Source organism: Danio rerio, chromosome 3, assembly GCF_049306965.1.
Source record: "Danio rerio strain Tuebingen ecotype United States chromosome 3, GRCz12tu, whole genome shotgun sequence".
In the NCBI taxonomy this organism is placed as follows: Eukaryota; Metazoa; Chordata; class Actinopteri; order Cypriniformes; family Danionidae; genus Danio; species Danio rerio.
In genome coordinates this window covers 14760892-14784940 of record NC_133178.1, presented here as the reverse complement: position 1 = coordinate 14784940, position 24049 = coordinate 14760892, and the positions used below count along the sequence as shown (strand labels likewise).

The 24049-nt window shown below is 35.4% G+C and overlaps 1 protein-coding gene across 8 annotated transcripts in view; it reads left to right on the top strand.

The window, feature by feature from the left end:
- lasp1 (LIM and SH3 protein 1) overlaps positions 1–24049 on the top strand; it is a 60155-nt gene that overhangs the window by 20383 nt on the left and 15723 nt on the right. For 6 of the 8 annotated variants that reach the window (XM_073936234.1, XM_073936257.1, XM_073936255.1 and 3 more), the window contains one exon: positions 6687–6781. In XM_073936234.1, the coding sequence (XP_073792335.1) occupies positions 6726–6781 (56 nt within the window). In that variant the 5' untranslated portion in view covers positions 6687–6725. 8 annotated transcript variants of the gene reach the window in all.

The following is a 24049-nucleotide window of genomic DNA, read 5'->3' as shown; positions in this document are numbered from 1 at the left end:
ATATATATATATAWWAATCTCATTATTTTTGAACACATCTATATTTATGTGGTGGAACAGAGTTAGACCTCTTTCTTGACTTTCTTGACACAGAAACAGCAACACATGTGGTATGACATCCCTTTGACGCTATTGATTAAATGCCAGCCAAGTAGAACTCGGAAGGAGCTTGAAGCAGAATGCGCGAGTATATCTGTGGTCTGGAGGAATTATAAAGTGGATGACGACAACATTGCCATAGCGAACTGTGAGATATGTAAACTTGGGATTGCCTGATAGGTGTTTTAAGTTGAGGTGCTATTTGTTATTATATTTTTTCAATTTATTTACTGTTGCACTAATGTCCACGAGTGAAGAAATGATGTTATTTATTATTTGATTGTTCAAGCCTCACAGAAGGCTAACAGAGTTAACAGAGTCGTTGAATGTTAAAATAAGGTGAATTAAATAAAACATAAGGAACATCCTGGATTTGTTTCTTCACTCTTCTTTATTCTTTTTTTTATGTATTAGAAGTATCGAATCAGAATTCGGTATTGGTAGATACTCAGTATCAAATGACTCAGACTTGAGTGCAAAAAAACTGATTGAGCATTCGTAGTAAAAACCAGTACAGTGAAGTGACGGCAACATCAAATTATAGCAGACATTTACGTGGGAACAACACAACGAAAGAGGTGATGTTTTGCACAATTTGCCATCAGTAGGACAAGTCTGTCACCTTTTGTTAAATAATTTCGAACTTCAATACCTGCACATTTTCCATACTGCTCTTTTTGTTTGCAAAACAGATTGAATTGTGCTGATAATACATTTATTAACATATTAAATATAAAAATTCTAGACTGACAGACATTATTTTTGACACATTATTTAAAATATGTGGCTAAAAATAGCTATTAACTTCTCTTATTTATTTAATTATTTATTTATTTTAGCTGGGGCCAGTGAAAATTTTGCCAGGGCAAGTAAAAATCTGAATCTTTAGTGTTGACCCTGTTGGTTCAGCCCTAGAAGTCAGTGATTACAGGATTCCAGCATTCTTGAAAATATCTTCTTTTGTGTTCAGCTGAAGAAAGAAACTCATGAAGGTTTGAAGGGTGGATAATTGATGACGGAATTTTCATTTTTGTGTAAACTATCTCTTTTAGTGGTGAATAGTAAGCAGCATGGCAAAGACCACAGAACATATGTTTTTTATTTTATTTTATTAATACTAACAACACATACAGAATTATACAGTAATAAATGAAAATATATGCTAGAGTGTACAAAAAAACTTCAGCAATTAAAAATCGCATGTTCCTTAAGTATATTACAAGTCTTCTTTACTTTTTTATTAACTATATTCTCCAAACTTGTGCAGTAGTCTCTTGAAGGAAATGAACAAAACTTGGCCAGTCAATTTTTTATGTGTATAAAACTTTACCATAATCGTAAAAAAGTTGTACTAGAAAGGTACATTTTTTACATCTATTGACATAATAAATGCAAATATCAAAATTTTGTAACTTGAATACAATATTGGTTTTCCTTCTAAGAACAATTTCCACATCCACCCAGGAAAATCCTTGTGTATATACAATCATAAAACATATGGACAATAGATTCCTTTTCAATGCAACACAAATCACGGGAATAATCAATATCCAAATTAAACCTCTTAAGCTGAATATATGCAATATTAAATTTTGAATGTAACTTATTTAACTTTATTATTAATACAATATATTTCATTAGAACGCCAAGATTTTTGTCCAATTTATTTATGAATACATTGCTCCATATTTATTATATATATATATATATATATCTGTATCACCTGTTATAATATTTCAAATATATTAGGCCTAATATAACTTTGCTTGATAATATTAATATCCCAAAAAAAGGGTTTTCTTTAACATATTTTTCTTCTAAGGATTTTCCATACCCTCTTACAAAATGAAGAAGCTTAACTGACCACAGAACACATGAGAGATTTGTTTTGCACTGTTGTACGTGTACTGTAGTTGTATATTTAGCCATCGGGTGTCGCTCAAACAAAAGGCCACTCAAACTAAACCAAACCAAACCAAAGCTCACGTTGAAGTATTTTTGGCGCATCCGATTCGAAACTGACAATACTTTCATTTCATGCAGGAATGTGAATATGGTATGTGAAACTTTTTCTTTTTTTTAACTCGACAAACACAACTATTCACAATTGTTCAGTACTCAGAGTGTGCATAAGTGGAATTAGAAATATATTTTTAAAAACTTCTCCCCCCAAACCCAAATCTAGTTTTACTGAAGAGACAGAAATGAGGGAAGAGACACTCCCAATATGAGTATCACAGTATCCGCTTGACGGTGTGATTTTTAAAACAAGTCAGCATTAAGTTTAACGCTTCCTAATACAAACTTTAACTAATTGAACTCAAAATCAGGACTTTTATCGATTTTAGATTGATATTAGATAGTGAAAGTCTTCCGCGGAATGCCCTTGCTTATCTGTGCACGTGAGCGCGCAGCAGGACACAGCGGCAGAGCCGTGAGCGCGCCTTCCGCGTCTGCTTCGTTTCGCTGACAGCCAGCGGTGCGAACTGGACTCATCAACGGCTACAGATCCACACCTCAACAACACAACACTGCTTCTGCCGACCGAGTCCTCGTTTCATCCCTTCGGCCTGCTGTTATTATTCCTCCAAAATGAACCCGCTGTGTAGCAGATGTAACCGAGTGGTGTATCCCACGGAAAAAGTGAATTGTCTTGACAAGGTAAGGCTAAGCGAAACTTAGCATACGCTAGCATAGCTCGCACCTCTGTTTGTGTGTCATTTATATGTGACTCATGCTTTGTGTAATAATGAAATAACGATGTTTTAAGAGAAAATGAAGGCTGTTTCAGACGGTGTGGTTTGAGATTGTGATCATAGCGGAAGCGTCTGGGCGAAGTGGCTAAAATTGATCGATTGTGATAACTTCACAGCACGCTACAAGTTGTCGATCATATATTGATTTTTTCTCAGTGTTAACACTGTCACTCATCGATACGAGAACCATAGGAAGTCGCTATTATTGTTATTTGTTTCAAACAAACGGCGTTTGCTTGTTCGTGGCCTCGTTCGCGAGGAGGAGGAGGTGGTTTATGACGTGTCAGTCTGTCCTGTGGGCGACATGGACGGACCCGAAAACCCCCAAAACAGCCCAGGTCATATGTTAAACGCTCACATCTTTTTAAGGTGACTTTCAACTACAGATGAACACATTTGGTTTATAAACGCGGTTCAAACATGGTTTTTTAATGGTGTTATGCAGATGTGCAAGTTTGCCCGTGCATAACGTTGAGGCCTGTGCTATTCACAGGATAAATCTAACATTTTATCCTCAAAATATCATCCGCGAATGTAAATCGGGCCTTGCATTTTCATCATGTTTACCAGCCGGACTGGAGGAAGTGTTACTGCTCGACATGCTTGTGAAAGCTTTTATATGCAGACCCCACCCCCTCTTAACCCATATCCTCCTTATCGCTGTGTTTTTTTCTTCTGTTCTGTGATGAAATCTTGAGTTGTTGAATTGCTTTAGATGCTCCGGAGGGGTGGGGTCGCCTTCTTTTATTCTCATGCAGCGCATGTAGCGTTATTTGCGAGGGAGAGAATCTGGGGCGGAGTGATGATGATGATGATGATGATGATGATGATAAAGCGTGTAATGGACGTTAAAAGCACATTAATCGATCGTGGCCTTGAACGAAGCAGCAGCTTGAGGAATGACTATTGTGTGTGTGTGAATGTGAGGCATATAGTTTACGTAAAAGTGAAGTGGGGGCGTCTGATGATGGCACACCTCCTACGAATCATGCGTACGCAAGTTGGTGCACATCCACACCGCCCGGAGGAAAGGCCTCACACAAGTTGCTTCACGCTTTCATTGAGTTCAGGCATGCTGATGCCTCTGTCAGCCAGAAGAGAGGCCAGCCTCCGCTCGTCAATTCTGCTTCAGTGCCTGATCCCGTCAGCTGTCACTCTTGAGAACATCTCAGAGGCACCGCACCCATCTGAGGTGGTCCAGGGGTCCCACTGTTGTGTCGTTTTAAACAGAGTTGTCTTAATAATAACAGGTGTAGATCATACTCTTAAAATCGATTCCTGGAGGGCCGCAGCTCTGCACAGTTTTGCTCCAGCGCTAACCAAATAATCAAGGTGTTCAACACAACTAGAGACCATTAAGCAGGTGGTGGAGCTGAACTATGCAGAGCTGTGGACCTCCAGGAATTGAGTTTGAAGGCATTGGCTTAGATCACCCCTAACAATGAAAACATCCTTGCTGTTTATATTCTTTAATTGGTAAATTTTTATGACTCTCTTTCCTCTGTTGAACATTAGATATTTTGAAAAATGGTAGGAAAATACAGCCGTTAACACCCATAGTAAAAACAAAAAACGCTGTGCAAGTCAGTGGCTGCTGCTTTCTAACATTCTTTAAAGTTTCTTCTTTTGTGGTCAGTAGAAGAAAGAAACGGAAACAGCTTTGGAACAAGTGGAGTATGAGAAAATGATGACAGAATATTTCATTTTTTGGCGGTGAACTAAGCTTTTAATATTTACCCTCCTGTGTGTTTGAAATGCATTTTATTGTGGTGCAAAATAAAAAGAGGTTTAGCATAATGTCCAGAGAGAACTGGTGGATAGCGGTTATGGCAAAAAAAAAAGAATATTAAAAAGATGGTAAAACTGGAGTTTGTGTTGTAAGAAATTTCTTTGAAGTAAATGAATATTTTAAATTGTTTACAAGTAACAGTAAAGTCTTTTCTAATCTTTATTTATTTATTTATTTTTAATTTTAATTAGCCTTATTATCCAAATGTTTCTGAAAGTACACTCTCAGAAATAAATAAAGGGGGGAGGGGGGGCTTTTTCGAAAGGTACATATTTGTACCTAAAAGGTCCATATTAATACCTCAAGGGTACATATTAATACTTAAAAAGTACAAAAGGGTTCCTCTTAAAAGCTTTAGCTACTAATGTGTACCCTTGAGTTATTAATATTTGAAGAAGGTACCATGCCAGTGACAGCTCACGTACCTTTATTTCTGAGAGTGTACAATTCTTTTATGTGCAACAGCTACAGGTTTAATTGGTCAACCCCTCAAACAACCGCCAACCCCACTCACCCCCTAGGAGGAGAATAAAAACTAAGTAGCGGAATAAATAACTATACTGTCCACTTCCAAATAAATGATGATTCAGGAATAACGTTAAAGCCATTTTACATGCACATTCACATGTTGGTTTTGTCCTTTGAATGTATTTATGACGATTTATATGCTGTTGTATAATATTTTTATAAACGCAGACATAAATTGGTTTTAAAATGACAATAATAACACTTAATTTCTATGAGAATATATCACACAACAAATCGCTTATCGTGACAGGTCTAGTTATGACTTAATCAGATTAATTTAATCAAAAATCACTGTTTACATGGTTGACTCTTAATCAGAGTATTGTTTTAATTGTATTATCGGATTACTGGTGTCCGTGTAAACATACTCAGTGTTGTAGGGATTCACAATATATGAGGAAATTATCATATTAGTTCTTTTTGAATATACCCTACTAATTTCTCTAGTAAAAAAACACTAGCAAGCTCTTACTCCAAGATCTTAACTGATTTGTTTCTGGCGGTCTGTTTCATTACCTTATTTTTTTATACTACTTTAAGCAACAGATCAGATGCCTAAAAAGCACTTTGAATAATCTGCTCATAGGTTGTTTTTTTTTGTATTGTTGGTATGAGCAGAACCATTGCAAAAATTCTTGCTAGCAGCTTCCTCTTCTTGGCATCATCAACGGCGATGACTTTCCAGCTGACTGCCATTAAAAGGGTTTAATATATAAAGACAAACATGCAGCATCTAAGTTGTACGCATTGCAGTTAGCATGCATGACTGGCGATATAGATGGAATGTAGGGTAGCGGGTCAGGTCAGTCGCCTCAGTCCAATTTCAGTGTGTGTGCGCGCACATGCTTATGTGTGTGTGTGTGTGTGTGTGTGGTTTCTTATCACTCAAACACTCCCATGGTCAACATTAAGCAAGGAAGCTGGTAATCAAAGTCTAGCATAAATTGCTGCTACATACTTTAGCGCATAGCTCTTGGAGACCGGTTTCCGGATGTTTCCCAGCATTTGCTGTTTGTTTGTGGATCTTTGTGTGTGTGTGTGTGTGTGTGTTTTCCTTATGTTGCAAGAATCTGGGAAAATGGTGATGTAACTTGCTTTAGAAACCTCTTGACAGCCAGTGTTTCCAACATGCCAGAATGTTAAAGAAAATAATGCATTCTGTCAGAAAAAAAACTTGTTTCTTCAAATGGACGTAACCTCAAGTTGGGCTTATTTAGTGACACATGTGGTGCCCGATCCTGTATTTCTTTCCAAGTGCTTTCCAAGAACAAGCACTCCATTGTTTTGTGTTTTTTTTCTTTCCATTTAATCCTCAGGGCGATCCACATAGACTTTGTAACAGCCATAGTGACTGAATTAGCAACACCAAGGGATCTGAAGGACTTTGTCATTCGCTCGTTTTATCTGTTTTAATCTTTCTCAATTCGGTTGCAGACAATTTCCCTATTTTCTTTTTGCATACACCTTCTAATGCAAACACAAAGCTTTAATCCCTCCATGTCTCTCTTTTTCAGTACTGGCATAAAGGATGCTTTAGCTGTGAAGTCTGTAAGATGACTCTAAACATGAAGAACTACAAAGGCTTTGAGAAGAGACCATACTGTAATGCGTAAGTATTGCTGCTTTTCTGTGTATGGCTCTGCTTTATACATATGCCCCATGCACTTTAAAAAATTATGGGGAGGTCATTCATGTTGTCCCAACTCAAGTCGATTAAGTTAACTTAGCTGTTTTTACAAATTGAAGTAGATAAAACATAAAACAATTTATTTGTCCCTATAAAACCCAAGAACTGTTGATTCAGCTCAATTAAATAAGTAGTTTAAACAATCAGCAAAAGTATTTTTTTGAGAGTGCATCTGCTTTTTTGTACTGTAAATTAGGCTGTTTAAAAAGGTGTGATTTATTTATTTTTTTATTTTATTTTGTTTTGTTTTTTTTTTATCATAAAAGCTGCGATCATTTCGATTATTACTTTGGCGGAGAAGGCGAGTGCGAAGAATTAAAACGCTCCAGCTACTTAAAAAAAAAGACAACTGTTACAGAAGAACCTGTAACCCCCAATTTCATTGCTAGCTAGTAGATCCAGACACATTAGCGTCTCTGCTGCGTGAGTTTTCTTTACCGCGTTTATTGCGAATCAGCTGTGATAACCGCGCATTATTATGCCCATAGACAAGCCCTACATTTGGATATAACAGAATTTAAAATTCCTGTGTCTGATATTAAACCTGTTTTAAATAAGTATATTAATGAGAAATGGCAAATGGAGTGGGATGAATGTAAGAACAACAAATTGTATGAAGTGAATCCAGTTGTAAATGAATGAAATAATTACCGTTTTGGAAATAGACATAACCAGGTTGTACATACAAGATGCAGAATGATGTTAGAGAGCATTTTTATTCTGGAAATATTTTAAGTGAAATGTTTGAAAAGGAGCCTTTTGGAGCACTTTTTAGAATATTTATGTTTAATCAAGCTAAAAGATTGTATATGACCCTTTCAGTGTTGTTGCTACTTGTATATTTTTATTTTATTTTATTTTTTTTTTGTTTTTTACAATCAATGTTTGTTAAGAAACTGATTTGATTTTATGATTATATATTGTATATTTATTAGTATATGTTTTTGCCATGAATATAGCCAATGCTGCTGATATGGCATTAAAACCTAAATAAATAAACTAAGCCCATTGATTGCAACCGCAGCTTTTTATCTGAATCCGCATCACTCATTGGTGAATAACGCAAGAGCAAATCGTTAGAGCCAATCGCAGCCCTTTTCTGTTGAGTGCGGGAACACAATGACCAATCACAGGTGTTTAAGAACTCGCTCAACAACGCTCAAAAATCAAGCAGGATAATAGTTACATTTGTTTATTAACTAATAAATGGTCATGTTGTTCTGTGCATGTCCTTGTTTTGTTTGATACTTTCAAAAAGAGTGTTTTCTTTGAGTAGGTAAACTTAAAGGGAGGGTACATATATATGACTGCTTGTATTAAATATATAAAATAATATATTTATAAATGATACATTTTAATGCAAGAATTCTTGGGCTGTGAATAAAATCTAAAATTGTGTATGGAAAGCCTTGTCAATGCACTGTGCATGTCATGAAAATACAATCTAAATGTGAAGGTTTTTAAGGTTTTATATATCTATATATAATATGTTATATGGAATTCATTTAACAGAATTTAAAATCCTGTAGTTATTTTCTTAATTTGTCATGACAACTGACAACTTTATTGGACAAAATGGTATTAAATAAACTAGCATAGTGTGGCGTACTTTGTGATTATGCTTGATTTTTCTTTGGTTCTGTTAAAACCACCACATCAAACCTGCAGCTCTTTCATAAAATGATAATCACATTTAAGTGCAGTTTTGATCAGGCAATTCGCAATTGGATTTTTTTCTCCAGATCGTGCAGCCTTAATTTCAATAGTTTTCAGTGCACACTTTCCACGGTTTATTCAAAAACTGTATTCTATTTCTTTCTATCTTTATATTTAGCGAGCTGTTTTACTTAAAAGTTCGTCATAACACTGAAGTTAGTCACAGCTTCCGCCTCATGGTCGCTTTAAAGGGTCATGAAAAAGGGTTTTGAAAAATGCCACAAATGTGGGCGTGGTGAGCCACAGCGTGGAGGAGGAAGACGAGAGACACACAACACAATAACGGTCTCTCATCGAACTCTTTTTTTATTTTGCGCTTAACCACTAGAGCTACCCACAAAAGCATGCTGCAGTTTGTCATTACACGGAAACAAAATGAACAGATATTGTGCATTGTTTTGTTGGCTCACAGTGTTTAGACACACATACACACACAAATTTAATGCACAAATATCAAAGTAATATCATATATATATAAACTTCCCATTGCATCTTTAGAAATGTTATAAGGCTAATTTTGTTGTTTTTATAAATAACAGTGTTGTCAATAACTGTGTAGTACAGGGTGTGTATATAAAGGTTAACTTTTACATTAATGGACAATAGTTGTCCACTGGAAATATCCTTGTGATAAAATGTAAGGCTGCACAATATACTGTTTCATTATCGATATTGCAATGAAATAATTTGCAATAGTCGAGAAATTATGCTATTTGTAAGTTATCTAGACTTGTAAAACTATAAAACATTGTTTACTTGTACTATTTTTTTTGTGTTGATTTATGCTTGTAGATGGTTTATTATATTTAATGCAGTTGCACTTTTGGTCCCACTTTATATTAAGTGGCCTTAACTAAAATGTACTTACACAGGAACTAATAGTTTGTTACAGTGTACGTATTGTGTAAATACATGTATTTACTGTGTACTTATGCTTGATTAAATACATGTATGTAATTACATCTGTAATTAACTTTTGTAATTACATTTGTAAATACACTGTTGACCATCCCTTACACCTTAACCCACCCTTTAACCTACCCATACCACCAAACCTGTCCATAACCCAACCTCTATCCCAACTCAAAAGCACCACAAGTGTTCTCAAATACATTATAAACACAGTAAGTACATTGTATTTATTTTTTGATATAAGTACATAGTAGTTAAGGACACTTAATATAAAGTGGGACCGCACTTTTTAAATGAATCATATCAATTGGCCTGGTGAAAATGTATTCATATCACAATATACACTACCTGACAAAAGTCTTGTCGTCGATCTGGGTTGTAAGAGCAACAAATATTAACTTGACTTTTAGTTGACTACTAAAAAAGTGGCAGAAAGTAGATTTGTCCGATGAATCATCAGTTGAACATCATCCCAATCATCACAAATACTGCAGAAGACCTGTTGGAACCTGTATGGACCCAAGATTCTCACAGAAATCAGTCAAGTTCGGAAGAGGAAAAAATCATGGTTTGGAGTTACATTCAGTATGGGGGCGTACGAGAGCAACATCAACAGCCTGAGATATCGAGACATTTGTACTGCCCATTACATTACAAACCACAGGACAGGGAAAATTTTTCAGCAGGATAGGGCTCCTTCTCATCCTTCAGCCTCCACATTAAAGATGCCGAAAGCAAAGATGGTCTAGGTGCTCCAGGAATGCAGCCCAGTCACCAAACATGAACATTATTGAGCATGTCTGGGGTAAGATGAATCTTGATGAACTCTGGGAGTCCTGTGAGAACCTTTTCTTTGCCATTCCAGATGACTTTATTAATAAGTAATTTGACTCATTACAGAGATGTTTGGATGCAGTCCTCCAAGCTCATGGAAGTCACATTATTAATTTTCCACTGCAGCATGACTTTATATTCTGTACTGTACATTATTTCTGTTAAGTGAAAAGACTTTTGTCTAAGCAAAGTCAGACCTTACTGTCCTGGTTAAATAATTAAAAATCAAGGCATGATCATATTTTATTTTGGTAAAATAAGTGTAATTTAGAGGCCTTTGCCTTTCATATAAGCCACTTCTGATGCCAAATGATCAACTAGAAGTCAACTTATTATTGGTTGTTCCTAAAACTTGGTTTGGTGACAAGACTTTTGTCAGGTAGTGTATAACACAAAATACCACAGTGTTAGATTTTTCTAGTATTGCGCAGCTCTAAAATGTATATATATTTCATGTCAAACACCTTGACACCCTATTACTTAAATAACAATATTGTATACTGCTACCAATATAACATGAAACATAAAACATAAATGCAACTAGAACTATTATAGGTAGGGATAGATTATCAGGTTATTGTTAATTTTTGCTCTTATTTGCTCAGTTTGTGATATTTTAATAATGATTATTAATGTGTACGCTCTCAATAGAACTGACATTTCCTGGAGTGGCTAATCTAAATCTTTCTTATTGGCTATTATGTTCATAAGCTCAACATAAACGTGATTTATTATTTTCAGCTCTTAAAAAAAAAAACAAGTGAAAAGAAATCTGTGGTAACGTGTGAAGATAGTCACGTAATGTCACAAATTAAGACCTTTCATGCCCTTTCATATTATATTTCAGAAAGAACACTCAAAGTAGATTGTTGAATTGTGCGGTTGAATATTTTGCCTCTCCTATTGAATTTGTGGAGCGTCATTCATTCAATTTTGGTGATATTCCACCACAACCGTAGTTAAATTCTGGCCCTGAAATGATCAGAATTTATACAATGCAGGAACTCTTTATCAAGCAAAAGCAATATATATATTTTTTTATCCTTGATCTAATCAACTCGTGAATAATTAAGCAAACATATTTAGAGAAGATAAGTACACTTTCTTTCCATTTTTCTTAATTTTTTTTTTTGTTTAAGTGACACAGATGAGTCAGTGATGTATTATTGGCATAGGAAACCGCCACATCCTGTTACTCTGGTATCATGAAGTTTAAGTTTTAAGTAGTAGTTTAAGACCTAGTAGCCTTAACTTAACTCGAGAGGCTGAAACACAAAGGGCACTGAGCCTTTTTCATGGTGGGTTGTGGAATAGATGCTTGTACAGCTTAGAATAGCCCCCTCTTTATCCCCTCTTTTTTTAAATCTCTTATTAGTAGTTCATTGTTTCCTCAGCCTGTGACATATTGGTAGCCATATAGATATTAGCCAATAAATGCCATGTTTTTATGTAACTATTATCGGTCCAACAACAAAAACGCTGGATCAATTTTCACACGAAACATACGAAAATTAGTGGACAGAACTCAGGTGTCATTTGAAAGGGAGCTGGCAGTCAAACAATACACTATCCCTTTCACTACATCATTTTAGAAATATAAGCTTCTTTCTTTTTAGCCTATCTGTGCTTTAAGCTGGATTTATACTTTAGGCTGGCGTCAGCCTCCATTGACTGAAAGCATAGTAAGGAGATGTTGAAGCTTTTCATTACTTGCATTTTTAACACTGGTAGCCTGTACTAGGGTTGGGCGATGGCGACCAATTTGGCATCGTGCGATGTATAATGTGAAACATCGCGATGGACGATGGCATCGGCGGAGGGGAATTAATTATTTATGAATTACACATACTCTGATTTAAAAATTACACATACTCTGAAACCCTTCATGACTGAATAAATAAAATGCACTGTTTTCCACCATGGCAACCCGTGGTTTTGCAATACAATTGGCTAAACTGGCATTGGGCGGGTTAAAAGAACGAAAGCAAAGACAGCCGTTCCGACACATAATGCACAGATTCAAAGCAGAATATCTGACTTGAGCATTGTTTTTCAGATAAACAAGAATGTTCATTTAGCATGTTTTTTAAATAGCCGCAAACATATTAGCGTATTTGTATATTTTAGAAGAGTCAAAAGCTCACATACAGCACCTTTAAATGACACATGTTTATATTTTTCTCTCTGTGATGCTTTTTTCCTACTGTGGAACTAAAAACAGTCCCGTGTAGACCTCTTATTCAGAGATCAGTTCAGACTTTTCTGAAGTTAAAGTTTTAAAACCAAATTAAATCAGTTGTTTGCTTTTTGCTTTTGCAATCACGCAGAAAAGTATTTATATTTATCGGCTAATATATAGGCCTCCAAATCAAATGAGTTATCAGAATCAGTCGAAATTTCCATATTGATGCATGCCCCCTTTGTTTTATTTTGTTGATTTTCATTTCTGTTTTAAACTGTGTGTGTCTGCTATATTGGGCAGCCTATTTTGTTTTTTGGGTTTAATATAGGGCTTGATCATTCTCCTCATGTACAGCACTTTGGTCAGTCTCTAGACTGTTTTAAAAACAAATAAACTAAACTCTATACCTGGATTAAGAAAATAACACTCTACCTTAAAGTTAATGGATGGTAGCATTGTCTTCTACGATATTCAACACATTGGTTAAATTCTCAGTGTACGTAGTTTAGCATTTCATGACCCTTTTAAAATCACAGCGAACTGCCATGTGCAGAATTAAAACAATTAACGAGAAAAATCTAGGGCAGGACTTGACATTGAGGATTCATTTGATGGTTAAATCTGGGTGTTGTAAATGAATATGCAGCCAGATGTCTTTGTCTAGTGACTAACCATATCCAGTAGTCAAAAGTAGAAAAGAGGCTCCTAACAGAAGAGGAAGTTAGCACACTGACGATGCAAAGATGGACACTTTTTGTCATTTGAATGAACATACAACAGTGAATCATTGACTGTACAAAAAATGTGCCAAAGAAACAACCCGTGTTGATTTGACATTATAGGCGATGTGTTTTTGACTGTCATTTTTCTCCATTAGCATGAAATGATTGTGGGAAAGGTCACGTCTGCGCACACAGTGGCTAACTTTGTGCGGTCATTCGGTGGAAGGGCAAATTAGAGGGAAATTCCAATAATTTCACAACAATGACCCGTACAGACGCATAGACAAATGAGCTCATTTCTCTGGAATCCGCTTCTCAATAGTCTTGTGAGCCTGAGACCAGTTACAGCATTTCTGTATTTGCCCATTCATTAGCATTTAGTGTTTTAATGCAGACCACCAGGCTCAGCAATGCTCAATCCACATGTCCAGAGTAAACTCATAAAGTCATAATCTCCAGCCGGCATACAAAACATGCAAATGCTTCCCTTTGGGTGCTGATGTGCTCTGGGCTCTTTCTTCTCACACTCATGCTCGGAAATACACAAGGGGATTTTAGTCTTTATTTAGCAAATGATTTATGTCTGTCCCTCTGCCTAGATCTGCTTCCTCCACTGTTTACTCAGTCCTTATTACCAGGATGATGCGAGTAAGTGAGCATGGCAATGTAATTTCCTCTTTCGTCCAACAGATAAAAGCCTTGTTTGCTTCTTGAGAGTGATGGTCTGGTGACACGTCCACCGGAAGTAACATGCATCTGAGTGATTTACACTGGGATTGTTCTTAACCTCTATGAACATAGAAATCAGCATGTGTGTGTGCTTGAGTGCCATTTATTTGTTTGTGTTTGTGTTTTTCTATGTGCTTGTGTTATTTATTTGTTTTGTTTTTTTGAGTGTGAAATAACCTGCATCTCTTACTTAACAAAAACTTGTTCAGACTGCCAATCAATATGCTAGTTAGTTTTATGGCCCGTTTCCTCTGGGTGGTACGGTATGGGTTACCTTTATCAGGCTTGCATTTCCACTGCCAAAAGGGTACCAATGGTGGTAAACGACAAAGTTTTAGTTAACGTCATTCTGGCATGAGAAAATGTCAGAGTTAAGCTGTACGGGGCGTTCACATATCATGTCAGAAACACTTTTCACAAAACAGATGCTTTATACACAAAAATACTTGTGTATAAATGTTCATCACTTACATTTCTATGAACATGATTTGAATGAATGCAGATTAATGATAGGGCGAATAGCCTACTGTAATGCCTGTAATTATATAAAATAAATAAATAAATGCAACACATATGAACACATACAGCCCCTTACAGTCACCGATATGTTACCAATTACAGAAAAACTACACACAACATACTTTTAGTCCTTATTTGGGTTCAGAAACGCGTAACATAAAGTTTACAGTCAGCACAAACCTCTCATCTGTGTCTTTAATTTTCAGCAGCACATGTAACCTCTTGTTAGAAAGTAATTCCTTCATTTTGTGACAATAAGAGTCTAAAAGGTGATGATAATAGTTAAACATGGCTGTTTTTTCATCTTTTAGGTTGCTGAAAGAATCATTTGCTTTGTTTTTTCCGGCTTCTCCTTTGTTTTTTTTGCACTTCACTCTCACGTTTGTCCGTTTCTGAAAGGATCGGATGTCAGAAGCACTTCAATAATAATGCGCATGCTATTATCATTGGCTCAAGCAGTTTGTTATTTCAAATATAGACATGCAGCGAGCGATCGCGAACTCCCTGGAGAAAGTGAAACTGCTTGCACTTTTAGACGGCCTCGTAAAACAAAAACAGGACACGGCAGAATTTGTTCTTCTTGTCTTTGTGGTTGTTCATCAAGACGACGACAATGTTTTTTAAAGCTCAGGTTGACCATGGCTCGTTATTATATGTATATATTATTACGTGTAAAGGGTACCCAAAAAGTGTTATGGTACAGTTCGCTTTTAGGTACCTTTTGACAATGGAAACGTTCATAAAAGCATACCGAACCGTACCACTCTGTGGAAACGGGCCATTACTGTCTGACAATCAAGTTTAGATGCATTCCACAGAGGAACAAAAGATACAATAGATTTATGGATGGATGGATAGATAGATAGTAGAGCTGCACAATTAATCGTAAAAAGATCGCGATCTTGATTCGACCCTGTAGACGATCATAATCCAGCATTTCTACGATTCTGCCAATCAAATTTTCAAGTTCAGGAGAGAAGCAAAGGCGGCCGCACGAGTCTTTTCATTGTTTCACATACATTGATCAGTGACATTGACACCTCAATGATGTTGAATGAGTCACATACTATATTTAAAAGGTATAATTCACCTAAAAATGTAATTTTTGTCTTCATATGATGTTGTATTCGCGGCCGGGAAATCACACATGACGTGAGCTGCTGACCGCGAGCTGTTACCACAGCACAGAGAGGGCGTGCGCGCGCCTACTTTAGTGAACAGAACCTGCATATGCTGTGAATAACAGGCAATCAAGTTGTAAATGATATTCAGTTTGTGGCACAGAGTGATCGTTTGAGAGCCGCGCGCGAAGTATAAACAGCAGTGAAAATGAAATCGAAAGCATGCACATCATTTAAATGATCATATCGCATTTTAGAGTTATGATTGCGCAAAGCTTTTGATAGGTTTTTTCTTTCATAGCGAACACAGTTGTGCATGAAATTAAATGTTTACAGTATCAGTATAACTACTGTAGCCTATATAATGTTGATTTTACCAGTGAATAAAATGATCTAATAATGTTCTCAATGACAGATTGCAAGCATAGGACTATATCTCAAATATAATGCAACATCTGAATTATTATAAGTAGAATATAATTATTTATAGAAACCAGTAGACCTACACGTTGTTGTTGTTTTACCATATGGTTAAGAAAAAAACAATAATAGTTGCCGACTTATATAAACCTTTATTTTACATATACAGAATTGTGAGAAAATTGTGATCTTTATTTTAAGGAAAAATAAATTGCGATTCTCATTTTAGCCAGAATCGTACAGCTTTGATAGATAGATAGATAGACAGACAGACAGACAGACAGACAGACAGACAGACATAAAATAGATGGAAAGAACCACAGACAGACAATGGACAGAATGATAGAACAATAGATAGATAGACAAACAGATAGAATGATAGACAGATAAATAAATATAGAGAAGCCTAGCGAAGAAACCCGACACAGAGGAACATAAAAATAGGGCTGTCACGCCAGGCTATATATTTCACCCAAATTAATTGCAATAAACAATATTATTGCCACTTTATAACTTATATCACTAATAAAAAATAATACAATTTTATAACATAAAAGTGTAATAATTTAGCTACGCTTTTTCAAGGAACATTTTATTTTTAAGAACCTTTAGGTTTGAAATTGAAACGTGAAAAAATTTTTATTAAAACAAAAAAGTAATAATAAGTAGTGGATGTAATCAAAAAAGTGTAAGTCAAAAGTAGACTTTAAATGCATCCGAGGTATGCATTAAGGTTGTTTTTTTTTTTATAACGAGGCAGATTCCAAGACAGGACTGTTTGTTAAATGTTTGCAGCATGTTTATTTAATGCTGGTTTTTCGAGCTTGTTTAACGGCTACATCTCTTTAGCTATATACTGGTACCTGTCTTTGAGTGTAAGCCATTTCGCGCTGTAACGTTTATATTTGCACTGGCAGGTAAATGTATCCATTACAGTAACTGTCTGGAAGAACCCTCTGCAGTAGCTGTTCCCATGTTGAAGAAAATGGGTAGGATGGTTATGTTTTAGGTGTGATTTAAGGTTAGTTGTGTTGCCTTTTTTCGTTGCCACTTTTCTGAAACATATTCGGCATATCGGATTGTTCACGTTAGCTGACTCTCCTTTCTCATTCGGCTTTAAGCCAAAATGTTCCTTCACTGAAGTTGAAGACTGGCTTTAAAACCAAGACCATCGCAACTTGTTTATCGTAACTGACTATAGCTTCTACGCACTCACCCTTCTTCACCTCTCTTGCATTCACTATCTTTGTGTGTGTGTGTGTGTGTGTGTGTGTGTGTGTGTGTACATGTTTTTGTGACATTTCAGGACACAAATCTGTATAATGACATGGGTATGACACAGGTATTACAAAAAGGAGGTTAAATATGAGGACATTGGTGACGTCCTCATTTCTCTAAATGCTTATAAATCCCACAGGATGAGTTTAATCAAAGAGTAAAGCTGCACACAGTCTCCTGCGATGGTTGGGTTTAGGGGTAGGGTGGGGGGTAAGGGCAATACAATATACGGTTTGGGCAGTAAAATGAATGGACACCTATGTAATGTCCCCGCTTTTCACAAAAACAAACATGTGTGTATGTGTGCGAGTGCAGAGTGCACGGAGATGCTGCATAAGCCCTGCCTTCCACAGAATGCAGCACGTTCGACAAAAACTTAGCTTGTTATATTATGTAGCATAAACAATGGATCACATCTCCAAAATTAACTGCCCTCATTTTCATATATCGCGTGATAAGTCAATATTCTGACTATCGCAACAGGCCTACATAAAAACCTACTGCCTGTGTTTTTGGAAGTGTTAGAGCAACACAAACAGTGCGCAGACGTATAAATACAAGGCATGCTAAAAATGTAGAGTTAATATAACTCTACATAATAAATTCAACATCATCTAATTAAAAAAGGCTTGTGCAAACTATGATGTTTATCGCTCGTGCTTATCACCAGTGGTTCTCGAGACATTTTTGAACATTTATGATCTGGGGCAACGTGCAAAAATCACTTGTGTAATTTGACACTTCTGTTGCACAGAGGAAGAAGTCATCCTCACACTTTTTTTGTGTGTATTTATCGTGTAAGCTTTTCCACTTCTGTTTAATGTCCTGCACTACAGCACACAAACATGCAATCATCCCGGTGCACATAAAGCTTTAGGTTATCCTCTGATTGCTAAAAACAACTTGGCTAACACTGCTTAAAATGAATTGAAGAAGTAAATCGAAATGTGCTCATATTTGGCACTTTGAAGGTTGCTAGGGTCATCTGCAATAGGTTTACTTCCATATAAGGTCAAAGCTGCTTTATTATCGCAGCATCACCTTGCTCAACTTTGGTCACCTTAGAGCATACAGACCAAAAGATGTATGACAGATGTAGTCACAGATCAGTGACCACGCTTTTCTTCTGAGCACTGTTCAAGACTAGATGTATTCAATAATTCATCATGTTTAGAAACCTGCCTGCTCTTGATGTTGGGAGAAAAACTTATTTATTTATTAACTTATTTAAACTTAATTTATTTGGCGATCATATGTCATTTGTGTAAATTAATTTGTACTGAATTTGTGTAGTTTGTATAATCTTTGGCACTTGTTTTTTTATAGCCTAACTAGAAGCACTGCAATTAAATTGTCATTCAAACTACTGAATTTTACAAGTTTGTTTTATAAGGGCAGAAACATTTATGTAACAAGTGTGTAGATAGAGACTTCTTTTAAAGCCTTTATTACATTGTAATTCTGTCCAATTAATTTATCAAACGCTTTTTGCACACTAGAGCCAAACACAGGAAATGCTTCATCTAAGTAGACAAGGGGTCAAGTACAAAGACAATTTTGTTTCTGAAAGGGTTCATGCAAAGATCTGTGCACTAAATCTCTTTTTGAAGAGCTTTCCCTGCTCTGAATGATCAGAGTGCAGTTCTGGAGGCAATGCATTGGAGAAAGTAGCTGGCCACCTCAGACCATGGCCACAAGCATGACTAAAACACCATTTTTTTAGGTGATGTATTATGTTTAGTGTGTGATGGGCCCATGGCAATATAAATATTGTCAGTGGGTGTCAAAGTATAGCTTTGCAGGCAGCTAGTGAAAACCACAGCCTGGCACTATACCAAAGTCCCTTTAAGACCATCTTTGGCATTCTGTTTTAATATCGAAACATTAAATTCTCTACCACTTTTTGCCAGGTTTACGATTAAGTATCAAGTTTGAAATCACCAATCAAACTAAACAACAAATGTCTTAAATTACATTTCCAAACGTTCGAATAGCAAAAACTGCATTTTTTTTCTCAGGTTTCCCAAACTAACGCACATGCGCCACTCTAAGGGAACGAGATCATGACACCAACTTAATTTATGGCAGTTTCTGTTTACCTGTTTCACAATATCATCTTTTGAATATTGCCTCATCAGATCGAGCTTGTTTTCTAAAGTAATTCCCAACTTTATTCTTGATGGAAAAACTGTTGACAATTTTGTGGGCGTTCATGTAGTTGCCATCACGTGATTTGAATTTGAATGGAGGCAGGAATTAATGTGATCAAACGGCACTTAAATTATTATTTTTTTTTGTTTCATGCAGATTACAAAACGTTCAAAATTAGAGCTTTTAATCTTGATATAATTTTCATGTCTGTGAAGCAAGTGTTTGCTGAGATTCCAGTGCATTTGCTGATTCTTGGGGTTTCATAACAGCAGAAATTGCAGAAACTTTCATAAAGAACACACGTCTGGACTGAGCCCCTCCCCCGGAGAATCGTTGGCCTATATTAGCTCAGCACGATATTGAAGAAATCCGATATTGCTATATTTTATTTTTATACGATAAATATTGCAATATAAATACAGTTTCACAAGATGGTTTGAAGTGCACTATTCAACAGTTTTCTGGAGAGTTTAATAGTCTTCAGGTACAGAAATTTAATAATCACAGTGCTTTTCTTGCTTTGTTTTGTCTCTTTTCTAGTGGTTATTTTGTTTAATTTTCACCGTCAGAAGAAATAAGAGAAAATTAAGAGTTCTTCCTTGAAACAAGCAAATGTTCTTGCTTTGAAATGTAGATATTTGGACTAGAAACAAGTAAGAAAAACATTTTTTGCATAAATCATGTAAATTTCGTATAAATACACTGATCGAATACAATACCGTGGTCCGTGGTTCCTGGTCATCTATAATTCAGACTGGACATTGCATATCTTTGCGAAATTGCGATATCGGTGCTAAAATGATATATTGTACAGCCCTATTCTACAGCCATCAATGATTAGCTCCTGTACTAGTAGACAGGGCTTCATTCTCCATATTGAGCATTACATATGTCTTGTGTATTCTATAGTCTTTGATTATACTTACCTTTTTCAGGTTTAAGCAGGACGTAAGACTGGATGATTCAGACACTTATTTCAAGCAGTTCGGGATTCAGTTCTTCCTTTTGAAAGACATTAACTCCATTTATCATGCACTTTAATCTTTAAAACTATTCAGACATTTTGCATTCACAAACATCTGTATTGTACCCTACATAATAGATAATATCTAAAGAAGAATAGTTAGCTTAATTAAAAACAAAACAATAATAATGATAAAAGAACAAAGTGCTATAAATAACTATAGCTAAACTTGCTTATTAAATTAATAAAATATTATGTCATATACATGTTTTAAAAGCAATGCATCTTTGGTCAGTCTTTGAATGTGTAGGCAAGATGAATTATGTAGTCTTTGGCGTGGCTGTCTGACTTATTGCTGCATCAGTCTGTATTTATTTACACAGCTTTACAGTGCATGTACTGTATTATGTGTTAGTTCCCTGCACAGTGTTACTGTACTATATGGAGGTTTACTAAGCAGACAGGCTGTTCTGTGGTAACCCGGAGCAGACTGTGTTTTGATTGGCTCAGTTGCTGTTGTGTTGTGAAATGATTCATTTTTACTGAATCGGTCCTTTTAATTATTGTCGTGCCACTTTATATGTTGTTACATCGGTTAAATGATTCATTGTAGTTAAATGGTTTGGTTACTGCCTGATTTCCAAATATATCAGATAATGTTGCACTTGTGTTTTGCAGACAGTTCTTTTATTTCTGCTGCTCTAATTGTGAGTTGCACGAGATGACTGTGGTTGCGTTTGTTGCTGTCAAGCTAATTTTGTGTTGCGTTGGTGAAAATAGGACAAATAGGCTGCCTTGTTTACACAAGGCACAAATTACACTCTCATGCCTTCATTATCCACATGCAGATCAGAGATAAGCAAATGCGGACGTTCACCTATGCAACCGCTAATTCATGATCTATGCCTTTAGCAGTGGCACACTTTTTAGATTTAAATTGACTAAAAGTATTTGTTAAAAAAAATCATGTTTATTTAGAAAGTTAATGCATTAAATGAAATGTATCCCATAATTTACTCAATTAGCTTTAGTGTTAGTAATTATTAGCTTCTATATGCCTTTCTTTTAAACAAAGACAGAGTCTAATCAAATAATGGTAACTTTATAATAGAGTGGAGGAACTATGACATCAATTTGTATGCAAAAACCGAGTTAGCATTAATTGTTTGATTAAAAAAAAAAAAAGAACACTTTAGCTCAGCGCAGAGCGGAGTGAACACGGCCGCTCTCTGTCTCTTGCGCACTAATACAGAGTTCAGCACCTTAAAGAAGACAGGGATGATGCGGAAGAATCACTACAGAATCCTACTTTTGTTCTGTTTGTTCTGAGAACTGTAAAGTCCCTGGTCCTGGTGTTTTGTGTTTGCCGCTGAGCCCGAGGAAAACAGCGGGGTTAAGTTTTTTTTTTTTTTTTTTTTTTTTTTTTTTTTTTTTTAATGATTCAATTTTTATTTTCTTTTTCTTCAATAATTTCACAATACAAACAGTTTACACATTTTACCTCCATTTAACATCCCCTTATCCCTCCCCTCCCCTAAAACGGCAGTGATGTCATTGAGTATTGCTATCATAGACCCAGTAAACACAAATACTTATTATTAAACTCCAGAGGAACAGCAACAATACAATAAGACATAAATAAATAATAAAAAAATCTAATAATAAATAATAATAAAAAATAAATAAATAAATAATTACATTTTTGGTGTGCGTCTCACCACAATGACCTTATTCCTTCTCCAAAAATGGCAAGTAATTTCCCAATTTTCTCTGATAAACATCCAATTTATTTAGTATTCTATATGTCAATTTTTCATATGCTGTCACCTTCCCCAGTTCTGTAACCCATCTTAAATTGATGGTGGACCTACTAAACGCCATCCCCTCAGAATAATTTGTCTTCCAATCATAATACTTATTTGAATCCATTCACACATCTTCACACCAGGTCCCAATACTAAAAGGTCTCCTAATATATATATATATATATATATATATATATATATATATATATATATATATATATATATATATATATATATGTATATATATATATATATATATATATATATATATATATACATATATATATATATATATATATATATATATATATATATATATATATATATATATACATATATATATGTATATATATATATATATATATATATATATATATATATATATATATATATATATATATATATATACATACATACATATATATATATATATATATATATATATATATACATACATATATATATATATATATATATATATACATATATATATATATATATATATATATATATATATATATATATATATATGTGTGTGTGTGTGTGTGTGTGTTAGGACAAAACAAAAAGCAGCATCCAGAAACATCCTGAATGTAATTATGTACTCTAAGGGTTAAGTTGGTTTTGTTTTCGGTAGTCCTGACACATTACGTTATAGACGGCAATAGCTCAAAAAACTCTTACCCTAAAAACATCTAAACTGTGTTTCCTACAAAAAGACAAAGCAGGTTATGTTTCACAGCTGTCTTTTTCTTTTTTTCGCTCTATATTACGAGCACTGCTCCGTTTAAGCAGTCACAATATGCGTTTAGCCGGGATAGCCCGAGCTGAGCAGAGCTCAGTAAGGAACCGTCGGAAAAGGGCTGCTTTTTTAGTGCATTTTTTTTTTTTTTCAAAAAAAAAAACCATCTTAACTCCGCTGAAAGATGTGTCATATTGCATGTTCTGCTTTTCATAAATGAGGCAGCGGCGGCAAGTAAACATGGCAGTGTCTATCTCACGATATAGATGAACGATCACTTACACGTTTATGTGAATTGGAATATCAGGTTTATCAGTTTGACATGATGAGAAAGCATGTAAATATGTTGAATTAAAACAGAAAAAATTAAATAAAAGGGATACATTTGTCATACATCGCTGTTGTGGCTGCGGAGTGTCACGTGACAAACATGATGCGTCTCCACGGAAACATTAAGAGTGAGTGTTCTAAAAAACAGACTCCCGGGCCAGATAGAATATTTTAAACTTAAAAATAAATAAATAAATAATCAACAGATTAATCGATTTTTAAAATAATCGTTAGTTGCAGCCCTACTCAACACCAACTTTGCGGGCAGAGGTGATGTGGCTCCTTAAAACAATCTGTGAGCACCATTCTTACACATCAAATGAGAACATTACAGAGGTTTTCAAAACCATGTTTCCTAGGGTTGCAGCTACATTCTCGTGTGGAAGCAACAAAACTGCATATATTACTAAATTCGGATTGGCTCATTTTATAAATAAAGAACTGACTGACCAGGCCAATAAGGCCAATGGGTTGTGGTCATGTTTGACGAGAGTCTCAATAAGATGACGAAAAGTAAGCAGTTGGACCTTCATATTCGCTACTGGGTGGACGACCACACTGTTGCGTATGTCTTAAACATAACTGATAGTTTAAATAAAATGTTTTTTATAATTCGAGTAGTCACTTGTACATAATTCTATTCTAGGGTTCAAAATGTATACAGATTTGACATTTTCCCCCTCATACTTCTGTCGGAATGGGTACGAAGTTGGCATTGAATTTAATTTGAAATGGTATTAAAAAGGTCTTAAAAAGCCTTTAATT